Source organism: Pelodiscus sinensis, chromosome 15 (genome assembly GCF_049634645.1).
Source record: "Pelodiscus sinensis isolate JC-2024 chromosome 15, ASM4963464v1, whole genome shotgun sequence".
Lineage (NCBI taxonomy): Eukaryota > Metazoa > Chordata > Testudines > Trionychidae > Pelodiscus > Pelodiscus sinensis.
The window spans coordinates 15,190,359-15,205,055 of NC_134725.1; the positions used below are offsets into that span (position 1 = coordinate 15,190,359).

The window sequence follows — 14,697 nt, forward strand, 5'->3', positions numbered from 1 at the left end:
TCTTGGCTGCTCCTCCCCCCAGGAGGAGTGGGTTCCTCTCCATCGGCTGCAGGAACCAGCATTTCAAGGTCTTTGCCAATGGGCAGCCGTTCTGCAATTCAGCTCTGCCGCGGCTTCCAGCAGATCGATACACTGGAGATCGATGGTGCCGTGGTCGGGTCCTGTGCCCAGTTCTGAGCCCGACAGGTGCCGCTGCCCAGACGGAGATGAGTGGCACACACACCACACCCCCCTACGGCCGCCCTCGCGGACCCAATAAACCTCTCCCTTTCGCAGAACGACTCTGCTCCTGCGTGGTTCTGGGGCTACTTGTGTGTGTGTCCTAGATCCCCTTTCTGCTCACCGCAGATAGAGACTCCTCTGCAGGTAGAGCTGAGTGCGACGCCTGCACTGGGATGGCGTATTGGGATAATGTACTGACAGCTCCTCTGCGCCACCCCCCCTTTTCCTGCCGCTGCAACATCAAATTAACCTTCCTGGTCTGCCCCCGTCCTCCCTCCGGTACCAGGAGACCCCACACATGATGGGAGGGGCTGCAAACTGGGGAGCAGGCTACTGCAGGGCTGAGGGCAGCAAACCAGCTCCTAGAGACCTGCAGGGCCTGGCCACAGGGAAGGGGAACTGATGTGAGCAGCATTTAGAGCTGGGGCGGGCTGCGGGGAGGAGGACAACGGAGCCACGAGCAGGACAGGGGGTGAGCCAGCACCAGTGAGTCTCAGGGGGTATGTCTACACTACCCCGCTAGTTCGCACTAGGGGGGTAATGTATGCATACCGAACTTGCTAATGAAGCCCGGGATTTGAATTTCCCGGGCTTCATTAGCATAAAGCCGGCGCCGCCATTTTTAAAAGCCGGCTAGTGCGAACCCCGTGCCGTGGAACGAGGAGTACAGATAGTTCGGAATGGCTACGTAGTCCGAACTATCTAGCCCGTGCCGCGTGTAGCCGCGCGGCACGGGGTTCGCACTAGCCGGCTTTTAAAAATGGCGGCGCCGGCTTTATGCTAATGAAGCCCGGGAAATTCAAATCCCGGGCTTCATTAGCAAGTTCGGTATGCATACATTACCCCGCTAGTTCAAACTAGCGGGGTAGTGTAGAAATACATACCCAGGGGGACTAGAGCCTCCAGGAGAAACAGTATCGGTCCCTGGCAGACAAAGGTGGAACCAGTTCCAGGGCCTGGCCAGGAAAGAGCCCAAGTCCTGGGAGAAATCAGGCTCCATGCTCAGCTGTGAGTCCGAGTCCCATAGACAAAAGCGCCCCAGGGCAGTGGTGGATTCTCCACATGTCAATGGGTCTAGTGCAGGCCAGAGGCCTTGCTGGGATGCGCTAGGGCAAAGCCCAGGGCTGGGGCCGGACGGGAGCCCGTGAGAGGCAGCGGGGCGAGTGGGAGGCTCTAACTCTTGCTCCTGGCCAGGAAGTCCAGTGCTGGGTGACACCAAGGCCACGTCTGCACTGCAGGCATTTTGCTCAAGAACAACTGTTCTTGTGCAAAAACTTGTGGCGCGTCTACACTGCACGTGAATTCTTGTGCAAGTAAATTTGCAGTAAAGCATCAGAAAAGAGGGCTTCTTGCACAGGAGTTATTCCTCTCCCCACGAGGAATAAGCCCCTTTTGTGCAAGAGCTGGTGTGCAAGAAGGCAGCGTGGACGGGCACCAGGGGCTTCTTGAGCAAGACACTTTTATGGCTAAAATGGTCATCAGAGCTTTCTTGCACAAGAAAGCGTTCACAATGCCATGGACACTCTTGTGCAAAAGCACATGGCAGGGTGGAGGTGCTCTTGCACGAGACCTTTTGCGCAAGAACTCCGGTGTGAAACAGTTCTTGTGCAAGAAGCCTGCAGTGTAGGGCAGGGAGCAGCCTATGGGGCTACTGGAGCTGCTGGCTGCAGGATGCCCAGTCAGGGAGTGGGGGGGACCCCTAGGAATGGCTCCAACTTCCCAGAGGGGTGGCCAGAGGCAGGACATTTGCCTGGCAGGATGAGGTGGGGGGGGCAGTGACCTCACAGGGGCTTTGGGCAGCCCTCAGCAGATCAGGCAAAGGGCAGGTGGGGAGGTGGTGACCTCACAGAGGAACCCACATCTCAGGCTGAGAAAAAGGGGGGGCGGGCCCAGGGGACTTTGGAGACCCCCGGTTGCTTTAGCTCTGGTGCGTCTCCTGCTCACAGTTGCTTTGTCCTCTGTGAGTTCCACATCCGGACAGCGTTTTGCAGAAGGTAAGAGCCCCCAGGGGTTTGGATCCCGCCCGGGGCCGGCTGGGTTCCAGGCAGGCCCAGCCCTCGGTCAAGGGCCAGAAGTGCCTGTGCAAGACCGAGCCGATAAGCAAGGGGCCATTTGGGGGCTGGGGGCAGTCGCTCTGGGGCGCTGGAACCCCTGGATTTCGCTCTGCAGGCTGCGCCCCAAGCTCCCCTTTGCTCCCCTCATTTGCAGCATGGCCAAACACATCAGGCTGTGGTTCCGGAAAGCCCTGAAGATGGCCCCAGGGCCGGTGGGAAGCAGCTCCTCCGTCCCCGCGGGCGGGGAAGCTGAATCCCACCAGCTCGGGGCGACTCGCCCACCGGCCAGGCCCCTCCGGACCTGGCTCCAGAGGCGGCTGGGAAGGCGGGACCCAGCCCAGCGGGGCAGCCGGGTAGGGTGGCTCTGGGGCCTCCTCTGTGGAGAGAAACACCTGCCCCAGGAGCCCAGCCCCCATTACCACCAGGGGGCATCGCCCTGCCCGGTGCCCGGGGACCTGCCAGTCTCCGGGAGCTCCCAGCCTCTCCGCACCAGCCCCTGCAGCTGTGGGTCCAGCTCAGTGAGCAGCAGCGCCTGGGCCTCCAGCTGCAGCCGGGCCACCTCCTGCAGCCGCTCAGACCCAGGTGAGGGGCCGTGAACATGCTGGGCCCAGGGGCTCACCCAGTACACGGGGGGGCAGCCCCAGTGTCTGCCCCGCAGCCAGGGCAATGGATGGGGGCGGGAGCTGCTGCTTGGCTCTCTTGTTCCTGGTGGGGGCTCTGCTGAGGGCGTTGGCAGATGTGAGGGTGGAAGGGGGATGGGTCCCTGCGAGGGGCGTGTGGGGCCCAACCTGCCCTGGGTCCCTGACATGGGGGCGCGTGACCCCTGCTGGCCGCTGGAGTCACCTTGGTCCCTTCCCTCCCACACAGAGCCCCCCTGCGCCTCGGCGGAGCTCTGCCAGGAGCGGATGGACTCCCGGGTGGAGGAAGGGGCCATCTATGATATTGAAGAGCAGCTCCACACCCGGGACACGGTAGGAACCTTCTCCACACGGGGGGGACCCGAGATTGTCCGGCCCCTTCCCAGCACATCCCCCCCTCCGGGAGGGGCTTGTCCCTGGGGATCCCCCTGGGGCCCCTTCTCCTGCATGACCTGGGCCCCCCAAGCTGAGGTCTCTTGTCATGCACCAGCTGGGCCCCCAGAAGCCTGAGGCAGCAGTTGGGGGGGGAGTGTGGGTGCTTGGACAACCGGCAGCTCCCACCTCCACTCCTGGGAGGCCTGAGCCCTGCAGCTGTCCGTGGGGGGCAGGAAGGCCCCAGGCTCACAGACTCTCTCTGGGGTGCAGAGCCCAGCCGCCCTGCAGCGGTTCCTCCTGGCCGTCCCCCCCGCCTGCCTCGCCGCCCTCCAAAGGGGCGAGGACACCCTGGCGCCGCGCTGCTGCAAGGACACCATGATGGCCAGGATCGTGGTGAGCGAGTGGCGGCGGCCGGGAGGAGGGGAGGGGATACGTGGGGTGGACAGGGGTCTGCCTGGGCCATGGCGGCGGGTGGGGGTGCTGGAAATGGGATGGGCGGGGCCAGGAGTGCTGGAGGGGGAGGGGGAGGTGGACATGGGGAGGGTGGGTGGGGATGCTGGAGGAGGGAGGGACACAGAAATGGGGCAGGTCTGGGGTGCTGCACAGGGAGGGGGATTCGGAACAGGGAGGGGTCTCCCCGGGCCATGGGGGGGGAGCTGGAAGGTTAGCAGAGCGGGCTGCTGAGGATGCGCCTGGGGAGCAGGGATGAGGAGGTTCAGAGGCTGGTCACCAGGGTAGTGAGGGGCAGGAGACAGCCTGGGGACAAGGATTGAGCTGGTCCCGGTTTGGGAGGGGGGTGCTGGGAGGGGCCCTGTGCCAGGCAGGGGGGCTACAGGCCAGCGGGAGGCAGTGGGGTTGGATCCTGCTGGGTGGGGGCGCTGGCCGTGTGAGCGTCTCTTGGGGGCCCCAGCCTCACACGCCCCTTTGTCTCCTTGGGTCTCACAGGAGATCATGGAGGACTCCCCCCCCCCACTGGTCTTGGCCGACTGCCTCAACGCCGCCTGCAGCCTCAGGTACCGACCCCCCCCCCCCCCGCCAACTCCCCCCCAGAGCAGATCCCCTGACCAGGGAGTGGGAATGTCTCTGTCTCCTGGGCTATGTCTAGACTGCAAGCCTCTTTCGAAAGAGAGCACCCAGGGTATGTCTACACTACAGAGTTAGTTCGAACTAACTTAGTTCAAATTAGTTAATTCGAACTAAGCTAATTCGAACTAACGCATCTAGAACTAAAAACTAGTTCGAATTAGTGTTTTGCTAATTCGAACTAGCATGTCCACATTGAGTGGACCCTGAACAGGGCTTAAGGATGGCCGGAAGCAGTGCCGGCAGGGCATCAGAGGAGGACTTAGAGCGTGGAGATGCTGTCTCAGGCTAGCCGAGGGCTGCGCTTAAAGGGACCCGACCCCCACCCCGGACAGACAGTTCTCAGGGGTGCCCTGCTTGCAAAGCAGTCCTGGCTTGGATTGCCCGGAGTACCCACACTGGGCACATCACACCACTCGGCCATCAGCCCGGCTGCACTTGCCGCAGGCTGCCATCTGGGGAGAGGGGGCAATCGGGGGGCTGCAGGAGAGCTTCCATCCCCAGAAGCCCGCAGAGCCAGCCCAGTCCTCACCATTGGGGGCTCGTGCCCCATTCCTCCCTCACCTCCTTCCACTTACCCTTCCCTAGCCCCCCTTCTTATTGATGTACAAAATAAAGATAATGTGTCTTCCAACATTGACTCTGTCTTTATTGAACAAAACTGGGGGAGACTGGGAAAAGGAGGTGGGAGAGGGGAAGAGAAAGGCTGGGAGAGGGGAGGGCAACTAACATGATCAGGGGTTGGGAACAGGTCCCAGATGAAGAGAGGCTACAGAGACTGGGACTGTTCAGCTTAGAAAAGAGGAGATGGAGGGGGGACAGGATAGAGGTCTCTAAAAGCAGGGGTTGGGTGGAGAGGGTGCATTCAGAAAAGTTCTTCATGAGTTCCCATAAAGAAGGACTAGAAGACACCAAAGGAAAGGAATGGGTAGCAGGCTTCAAACTAGTAAGAGACAGTTGTTCTTCACAAAGCAAATAGTTAACCTGTGCAACTCCTTGCTGCAGGAGGCTGTGAAGGCTACAACTAGAACAGAGTTTAAAGGGAAGTGAGATCAAGTCATGGAGGTTGGGTCCATGGAGTAGTCTTAGCCAGGGGGTAGGAGTGGTGTCCCTGCCCAAAGTTTGTGCAAGGCTGGAGAGGGATGGCACGAGACAAATGGCTTGGTCACTGTCTTCGGTCCATCCCCTCCAGGGTCCCTAGGGTTGGCTGCTGTCGGCAGACAGGCTACTGGGCTAGATGGACCTTTGGTCTGACCCAGGACGGCCATTGTAAGCTCAGGGCTCAGGGTCGGGGGTCTCAGTGGACCACCTTGATTTTCATGCACACCTGCTCCTGGGTGGCCAGGCTGGCAGCTCTCCTGCCCTAGACGGCCACTTTCCTGTGCCTAGTGCGGAGATCGTGGACGAGGTCCACGATGTCCGCACTAGCCCAGGAAGGTGCCCGCCTCTTGCGGTCCCGGGCAAGCTGCCGGGAGCCGCCAGCCTGGTCCCGGGAAGAGGGGGTGGGCTGGGGGACATCGGGTGGGTGGCTCTGTGCCGTGCCAGGTGCAGGGTCTGCTGGCTGGGTGCTGGCAGGCTTGCACCTGGCACGGGCACCGTAGCCAGCCCGTGCCCCTTTAAGGGGTCCGGGGCCGGGAGGGGGGCATAGAGTTTCCCTGGTGTTGGCCAGAGTGGCCACCAGGGAAAGCTGGGGAGCGCTAGCCTCCCACTAGTTCGAATTAAGGAGCTACACACCCCTTAATTCGAACTAGTAAGTTCGAACTAGGCTTAATCCTCGTAAAATGAGGTTTTCCTAGTTCGAACTAAGCGCTGCGCTAGTTCGATTTAAATTCGAACTAACGGAGCGCTAGTGTAGCGCCTATGAATGTTAGTTCGAACTAACGTCCGTTAGTTCGAACTAACATTGTAGTGTAGACATACCCCCAGTGAGTCTGGATGCTCTCTTTCGAAGAAGCCCTAGTTCCATTCAAGAACGCCTTCGTTCGAAAGAAGCACTTTCCAAAGAAGGCGTTCTTCCTCGTGAAATGAGGTTTCCCGCCGTGGAAAGAAAAGCCGCGTTCTTTCGATTTAATTTCGAAAGAACGCGGCTGCAGTCTAGACGCAGGTGAAGTTTTTTCGGAAAAAGGCTACTTTTCCCGAAAAAACCCCTGAGTCTGGACACAGCCCTGCTGCTGAATTAACAGTCTCTGCCCCTCTCTCCTGCCAGCACCTTGCAGCCTCCCCTACAGGCCCAGCTCCTGAGCCCCCTGCTGAGGGCGGCCGTGGGACAGACTGTGTCTGGGGACTGGCAGCAGGAGCCCATCCACACGCAGGTACGTCCCTCCGGGCCCTGCTCCCGGGCTGGGCTGGAGCTCCAGAGAGGAGTGGGGGTGGGGGCAGACGGAGAGAAGAAGCTGCAGGTTTGGATCCTTCCCTCCAGGTTTCCCGTTGCTCTCCCTGGGGGCCCGTCCCTTCCATGCCCAGCCTGGGCTCCTCCCTGCTCTGCGAGGCGGCTCAGACCCTGCTCAAGGCTGCACCCCGGGGCCAGCGGGTGGCCTGGATTCCCCAACCCCCCTCTGACCCAGGGCTCCCCCTTGTCTTGCAGCAGTTCATCCGGGCCCTTCCCGTCGACCTCCAGGCCCTACTGGCAAGCCTCCTCGCCGAGTCCCCAGACACCGCCAGGCTGCAGCTGATCATGGAGGTGAGCCCCGTGGGGGGGACGGGGCCATTGTCCCTGCTTCCTCGGGGGGCCGAGAGAGGAGCAGTGTCAGTGGCTGGGGGGGGGCACAGTCTGAGAGGAGCCCCAGGCTCTGCCCAGAACCGGCGCCTCCCTACGGGTCCTGACCTGCCTCTTTCCCCCCCAGCACCTGAGCCCGTGGCTGGAGTCCCGCCTGCCCCAGGAGCGAGCCAGGGCCCTTGGCAGCACCACGGCCCTGCTGGGAGTCGCCACCACCCTCCCGGGGTTTGAGGTAAGTGACCTCGGAGCCGGGGGCTCTGGGGCTGCAGGGCGCGGGGCTGGGAGCATCCCCGGGAGGCAGAGCTGGGAATGGGCCGGGAATGGGCCGCGTTCTCCTTTCCCCGGGGAGGGGCGACCCTGGGCCTTTCCGGGGGGCACCTGGGCCCCAGACTGGGGAGTGGCCGTCAGTGGATCCCCTTGTTCCACCCCCGGAGTGACCCGTCAGTCGGGGCCATTGCTCAGGGTTGTCTCCTCGCAAGGCCGGCCCCGCCCCGCCCCGCCCCGCCCCGCCCCGCCCCGCCCCGCCCCGGGAGGTGTCTCTGTCCGTCCCCGAGCTCAGAACCGCCTCGGCGGCCGTTAGCATGGGACGTGCAGCCCCAGGATGCTGAGGGACCCCCCCTCTTCTCTCCCCGCAGAACTCCACCGACTGGCCGAGGATGGGTCACCACGTGGCCCAGCTGGGCCTTTTTATTTCGGACCCATCCGAAGACGTCAGCCGGCTGGCCCGGAAGGGGGTGCACAGCCTGTACCGACTCCTCCTGCACCACAGGGGTAAGGAACCCAGCCGGGACCTGGGCCCCAGGGACACCCTGAGGGTGCCGGCGGCGGGGGGAGGGGACCCAGCCCTTTTCCCCCAGACTGGCCCAAGGGGGGATGCGTCCCTCTGTGGTCCCCTTCTGCCCCCTGTGCCCCTCCATTTGCCCAGGGATGCCTGCAGGGACCCGTCGGAGGGGGAGGGCTCAGACCTGCCAGCAGAATCACCCTGGTTTGTCTCTTGCAGGCCTCAACATCCACCAGGCAGAGGACCTGTGGTGCAGGCACTACTATAAGGAGAGATGGGTCCTGGCGCATAGCAACACCGTCAGGGTGGGAGAGGTAAGGACGCGCTGCCAGGGCAGGGCAGGGCTCGGAGGGGGGGCTGGCTGGGGCCCTCGTGCGGGTAGGACGCGGGGTGGGAAGCGGGGAGTCGCTGATCGAATGGTCGATGCATTTTCCCTCGACTATTCGAGCCGTGGACAGGGCGGCGCTGCCCCTTTGTGACGCTGTCCCGGCGTTTCAAAGGGGCGGCGCTGCCTAGGGGCAGCGCCGCACCTTGCCCCGGATCTCCAATGGAAGGGGAAGCAGGGCGGGGGGGGCAACACTTTTTGATGGAGGTCGCTCCAAGATGTTGGCCAGTGGCCTAGGGCTGCTCTGTTGTGCGGAGGGGGGTGAGGTCTGGGAGGGTCTTGGGGGCAGGAGGAAGGTGTGACCTGGGGCAGGGGTTAGGGTGCAGGGTGAGGAGAGCGTCTGGGTGCAGGGTCTGGAAGGGAGTTTGCAGAAGGAGGAAGCTGTTTTAGCCCCAGGAGTTGGGGCCGGGCTCTGGGCCGTCAGCTGAAACCTCCCGTGCTCTTGATTTCAGGTCTTTGGGCAGCTCTTCACCCCAGAGCAGGAGAACTGCTTTTTAGACAAGGCTCTGCTCGCTGCCCGCTCCCCCCTGAGGCGCCCCAGCCAGGCCGGGCTGGTCCTGGCCCACGCCCTGCATGGGCAGGCCCATCAGCTCCTGGGATACATGGTGAGCAGCCGGAGCAGATGCAGGAGAGTGGGGCAGGGCCAGGGTCTCCTTTCCATCCCCTCAGGGAGTCCCCCGCCCCTTTCCTCATGCTGCCCCCACCCCACGTCCCTGCTGGGTGGGTCAGAAGCTCACCCTGCGGGCCTGACGGGGGGTGAGCAGAGAGCAGAACAAGTCTCAGCGCAGGGGGGAGGAGGGTGGAAATGCTGGGGGGGCCCAGTACCCCTGAGTCCCCAGGGATGAATGTGATGGATTCTGCTTCCCTTGCAGCAGGAAGACAGCCAGTGAGAGCACAAGGAGCTGAGGAGCCAGCAGCTGCGTCCCCCTCCCCCCAACCCTCCCAATTGTATAGAATGTATTTAAATTCGGATTAAAGAATGTTTCAAAAAACATTTGGATCAGGCTTTGTCAATAATTTTTAATGGGGGGGGGGGCATTTTGGCAAGTGGTCAAGGGCCACATTTCTACCGAGGAGTTTGGGGTCTGGGACGGGGCGGTTGGGTGCAGAAGAGAGCTGAGGGTAGGAGCCTGGGTGCGCACCGTCCATTGCATCATCACGCGGAGCCATTGTGCTAGTGCTGGAGCTTGGGTGACTGGTTTAATTTGAATGTTTACACAGATTAGGTGTTTTAACTTTAGGAAACTTCATTTTAAATAAGGTAAAATGTTAATTTCTGTCTACCGCAAAGGGTTTCAAAGTTTCCTTTATTAAAGGCAGGGATGAGGAACCTTTTTTGTCTCCAGGGCCACTGACCCCCAGAAAAACCAGTTGGGGACCACACACGAGAAAAGCAAAATACAAAAACCCTTCTTCCAAAACCCACAAGCCTCACTGAGGTGGCCCCCAGCTGGGGCACCTCACTGCTCTGGCGCTTCAGCCCCACTGGGGTGAGGGGAAGGGACAGGGAGGACTGAGGTTCGGGGATCCCTCATTTTTGGCCCCCCCTCAGATTGAGAGGGACCCGCAAATGCCACTCTCCCTGGAACCCAGGAGAGTTAATCTGTGCTGGGGCTGGAGTGCCAGGGGAGTGAGATGTCTCAGTCGGGGCCACATTCGTGAGGCTTGGGGGGGTGGAGGCGCCAGGGACGCATTCAGATAGAGCAGGGGAGCCGGCAGGGACCCTGAGAGGAGAAGTGGGAGTGAGAGCCCAGCCGGGGAGACACAAGGAAACCAGAGTCAGTCTAGTATCTCTCAGGCAGCTGGGGTAGACACCCCCCACCCCAAACCCCAGCCTCCTGTTGGATCCTCCTCCCACAGTTAACTGCCTCTGAGTCTGCACCCAAACTCCCATCGCTGCCCTGAACCTGTCCCAGAGCCTGCAACCCGCAGCCTCTCCCGCGCCCCACTCCCCAGCCATCCTGCACCGTAACCCCAGCCTCAGGCCAGCGAACCTGAGTGAGGGTGGGGGAGCCCAAGCAGCAGAGGGAGGGGGGAGTGGAATGAGTGGGGGCGTGGCCTCAGAACAGGGGCAGGGGTAGGTGCGGGGAAGGGGGCGGGGCAATGGTAGTGGCCTCTAATGCCCACACCCCTCCCTTCGGCATCGCTTATGTCCCATGTCCGCCCCCTCCTGAGCCCACAGCCGGTGCCAAGGCCTCGTGCCCAGGGCGGGGTCGCCCCTGTGAGCTGCCAGCCATACTGGGGAGAGGCGAGAGGGTCTGGGCTGCTGTGTCCGTTGCTGGCTCCTGTCAGGCCTTTGCACCGAGTCCTGGTGCAGCCTGAGCAAACCTGGGTCCTTCCCTGCTCCTCCAACACCACCTGGGCAAAGGGAGGAGAGTCCCCTACAGCCTCTGTCACTTCGGCCTCCTGTCGGGGGAACATGCCCCCTGTAGCATGATCCCCCGTAGATCTAGCCCTCTGGGCACTCACACAAGGTCTCTACACGGCAGCTGCTCTGTGCCTAGTGCTGGCACTGCAGAGCCATTTGCCACTTTGCACCCGACTGTTACCAGGTCCTTTCCATTTGCAGGGCCGGCCACATCTCCTGCCCCCTAGGCCATTGGCTGCACCCTCGTCTCGCTCCTCCTGGTGTCTGTATCCGTCATCACCTTGGTGCTGGAGAGATGGGGCCTGCCCCAGCCTGCCGGGCTGCAAGGGACTCCTGTTGGGAGCAGCTGCATGGGAACCAGAGGCCCAAGAATGGGAGAACCCTATTGACCTGCTGTGAGCAGGAGACGGGGGTGGGGAGGGGGCTGGGGAGGTACCTGTACTCAGCTCTGAATGGGGGCTGGGGAGACACAGACACTGCTGATGATTGCTGCACTGTGGGCCCCTGGGTTACAGTCTATGCCCAGGCAGCTCCTCCAGTCACTGCCTGTCACATTACTGGATCTTGAGGGGAGCAGCCAGATCACTGCTGCACCCATAGGTGGGGGTGTTGGCCCCAGAAAATGGTAGAAAAGGGGGCCATGTGGGGTGCTGAATAGAAGCTTATTATCTGATAGTCCTATGGAAGCTATTTATGTGGTTGTATAACGTCTGTGTGTGTAGTTAGGAATCTGTAGTCTGTGTGGATCCTGAATATTTCTCTGCATGTGGTTGAGCATTGGGCAGAGCCCGGCCTGTGGACATGCTAATTAGCGAGGCCCTGTGAGACAATGGCACTGAATGGGCCAAGGACACACCTAAAGCATGAGGGCGGACACCTAAGAGCGGCCAGCAGAGAGAGGCTGAGGACCAGGTGATCTCCTGCAGCCAAGAAGAGGCCAGGAAGGAGGAATAAATAGGCCATGTGGTCGATGCCATCTTGGTTCTCAGCTCAGCACTTCATCCCAGAGGCAGCAGTGCAGGGATCGAAGAGCCCGAGAGACCTGTGAACCCATCCTGACCCTAGGATGTGCAACAAGAACTCTTAAACCAGCAGCTGTAACATCTCTGCTAGAGGCTTCATCGAGAACTGGGAGATTCGGTGCATGTAACATACTATTCCTTTAACAACCTTACTCTCATGCTTTTCTTTATTGTAATAATAAACCTTTAGGTGTTAGATGCTAAAGGATTGGCTCAGCGTTATTTGTGGGTAAGATCCAGAGGGTAAATTGACCAGGGATCTGTGGCTGGTTTCTTGGGACCAGACAGAACTTGTTCGGGGTAGGTGGGATTGGGTGCTAGGACCCCCACCGGTGTATGAGGCCCGGGGCCATCGGGGGCATGGCTATTGCTGGGGTGCCGGAGGGGTTTTGCTCGTGAGGCTTCAGGCAGGCAGCTGAAGCGCTCTGTGGGACTAGTTTGTGGCCTGTGTGGAGAGGTCACCAGTCTGGGGGCTGTAAGGAGCCCCGGATTTGAGCAATTCGCCCTGAGCGGACGCCCTCAGCTGTGCCCAGACACGGCCCGGTCCGTCACACTGCCCCTCAGCCTGCAGGCCTCTCCTCGCTCTCAGCCAGGCCAAGGGCTGAGCCCTGCTGTGGCCTGCCCCAGCCAGCCAGCCAGCCCAGCTCCTCCTCCTGCACAAACAGTCCCGCCTGCTCCTTTAGCAAAGCAGAGCGGGCTGGTTGTGGAACTTCTGGGAGACTGAGGTTCAAGTCCCAGGTCTGCTCCCCCCCGGATACCTTTCCAGCTGCTGTGGCTCTAGGCAATTGCCACCTTTGCCATCACCACACACCCCTCTGCTCCCCAAATCTGCCGTCTGAGCCCATGACTCCCTGCATGATCGCTGTAGAATCAGGCAGAATTTTCCTTTTCCCCATGCTGAAGCTCAGCAGTAGGCAGCTGTCAGCCTCAGAACACCAGGCCAGTGCTCCCCAGGCTGGGCTATACACTGCCAGGAGCCCAATTCCCAGGGCATCAGAGATCCTGGTCACAAGGCTCCCTTGGGGTTGGCGACTGTTCTTGCAAAGTGCTGAGCTCTGCAGCTGAGGGCCTGCTGAGAATCGCTCTACACGTGACCTTCCCCTGCAGGGGTCTCTTCATCTGCAGTGTCCAGTGCCCAGGCTATAGGGGCCTACAACTGCCAACAGCTGGGAGAAAGTGGCCTCTCTGGGCTTCTCCTGAGTGTTTATCTAGAAAGAAATTTTCAACTGGCCATAGCATGAAGCCAACTTCACATATCACCCTCTCCACTCTCAGGCGATGTCTAGACTATATGCCTCTGGTGACAGAGGCATGCAGATTAGGCTACCTGGCATAGGAAAATGAAGCGGTGGTTTAAATAATCGTCGCTTCATTTAAATTAAAATGGCTGCCGCATTGAGCCGATCAGCTGTTTGTCAGTTCAGAGAGGGTATGTCTATACTACCCCGCTAATTCGAACTAGAGGGGGTAATGTAGTCATCTGCAGTTGCAAATGAAGCCTGGGATTTGAATTTCCCGGGCTTCATTTCCATGAAGCCGGCCGGCACCATTTTTAAATGCCGGCTAGTTCGGACCCCGTGCCGCGCGTCTACACGCGGCACGGACTAGCTAGTTCGGATTAGGCTTCTAATCTGAACTAGCTGTACGCCTCATGGAACGAGGAATTGCTTCTGGAATAAAATAACAGTTTACATCCTGTTTGTCTTCAAGAGTCTGCTGGTGCATTCACCCTGGTGTTTGAACAGCTGCATCCTTTCAGATCCCCCATTCAGACTTAGTGTCAGGGGGGAAGGAGAGACAGGAGGTAGAAGGCACCAATATACTGATGTAGGTTGGAGATTTATGAGTCACTTCTCAAGCTAATTGGTGGGAAGTTATTTGCGAAGTGTTTTTAAAATGGTCTTTCAATTAGCTGACAGTCAATCACTCTGAGCAACCATGACTGTTAGCCAGGAGTGTCCTTCAGAGGTGGCTGCATCACTGTGATTATCACTCATGTGTGTTACTGTGGCCATGGGAGCCCAGGTCATGGCTCAGGTAGGTTTGGCTCTGTACAAGCACAGAACACAAAGACCAGCCCCACGATGGGGCTTCCAATCTAAGAATAAGAAAAGAGACAACAGGTGAGACAGACCAGCCTGTGGGAGAGCAGAGGGAAGCAATGAGGCAATACTGGTAAGCACAACAGATGTGCTGCCCAAATGATACACTGATGCTTCCTCTCACAGCCTGGCAGTGGCCACCTGCAGACTAATGGCCCGATTCAGAGCAGAGCACGGCTAGATGTTCCTACATGCCAATTATATCCTCTTCCACCCGCCCACTGGATGTTGCCCCATGAGTCTGACTCCAAGGGAATGATTCTTTCTCAGTGGCATGGTCAGAGGAGCAGGTAGAAAAGCAAGTAACACAAGGCCACAAGGTGGAGTTTCAGCTTTTACCCATCATTCAGTGTGGAACAGACTTCCCTATGTGGGAAGAACAGAGAGTAGCCAGCAGGCACAGGACTTCAGACTAGATCTCTAAAGATCTAGCCTGGCACCTTGAAAAATCTCTTCCATAGTCCTTAAGCCGCAGATATAGGGAGTTCTGTTTTAGCTCTGCAGTTCTCCCATTCAATCTCTTGTCTACAGGCAGATGCTATAGCTACAAAATTATCCCTTGTGATAATCTAGATGACAGTGGTTGCAGAAAGCTTGGCACCATGAGATATTGCCATTTGCTTTCCTGCAGATAGTCTAGGCAGAAGCTCTTGCTAAGAAATTATTTGATCAGAGGGACTAACCTTAAACAGATACATTTTGCTACATGGGAAAATTGTGACAATATGCTGCCCCATAAGTAAAATATATTTTTCCAATATCTAGCTCCCTACACTGGCAATTAGAAAGAATTCGTCAATCTGTGTGATAGCCCCATCAGGTGCTGTTAAATTTTGTTTAATGTGTAGGGTTAAATAAGTTCCCTTACAATAAATGACTCTACACTTATTTCAATTTGAAATTCTGCAATTTCTATGAAAGTTACATTTAAAAAAATATTATTTTACAAAT

General features: G+C 59.1%; 1 protein-coding gene across 1 annotated transcript; it reads left to right on the forward strand.

Annotated features, from left to right (window-relative positions):
- The first annotated feature begins 2,732 nt into the window (after positions 1-2,732).
- LOC142818420 (maestro heat-like repeat-containing protein family member 7) lies at positions 2,733-14,386 on the forward strand. The gene is made up of 10 exons (XM_075897791.1): positions 2,733-2,858; positions 3,144-3,247; positions 3,560-3,682; positions 4,235-4,302; positions 6,579-6,684; positions 6,957-7,052; positions 7,216-7,320; positions 7,724-7,859; positions 8,089-8,183; positions 14,378-14,386. The coding sequence occupies exons 2-10, from the start codon at positions 3,182-3,184 to the stop codon at positions 14,384-14,386; spliced, it is 804 nt and encodes a 267-aa protein (XP_075753906.1). The 5' UTR covers positions 2,733-2,858; positions 3,144-3,181.
- The last annotated feature ends 311 nt before the right edge of the window (positions 14,387-14,697 follow it).

Coding starts and splice junctions, on each gene's coding strand:
- LOC142818420 (XM_075897791.1), top strand. CDS start 3,182: ATGGACTCCCGGGTGGAGGAAGGGGCCATCTATGATATTGAAGAGCAG. Junction 3,248..3,559: donor AGCTCCACACCCGGGACACG/GTAGGAACCTTC, acceptor TCTGGGGTGCAG/AGCCCAGCCGCCCTGCAGCG. Junction 7,053..7,215: donor GGCTGCAGCTGATCATGGAG/GTGAGCCCCGTG, acceptor TTTCCCCCCCAG/CACCTGAGCCCGTGGCTGGA.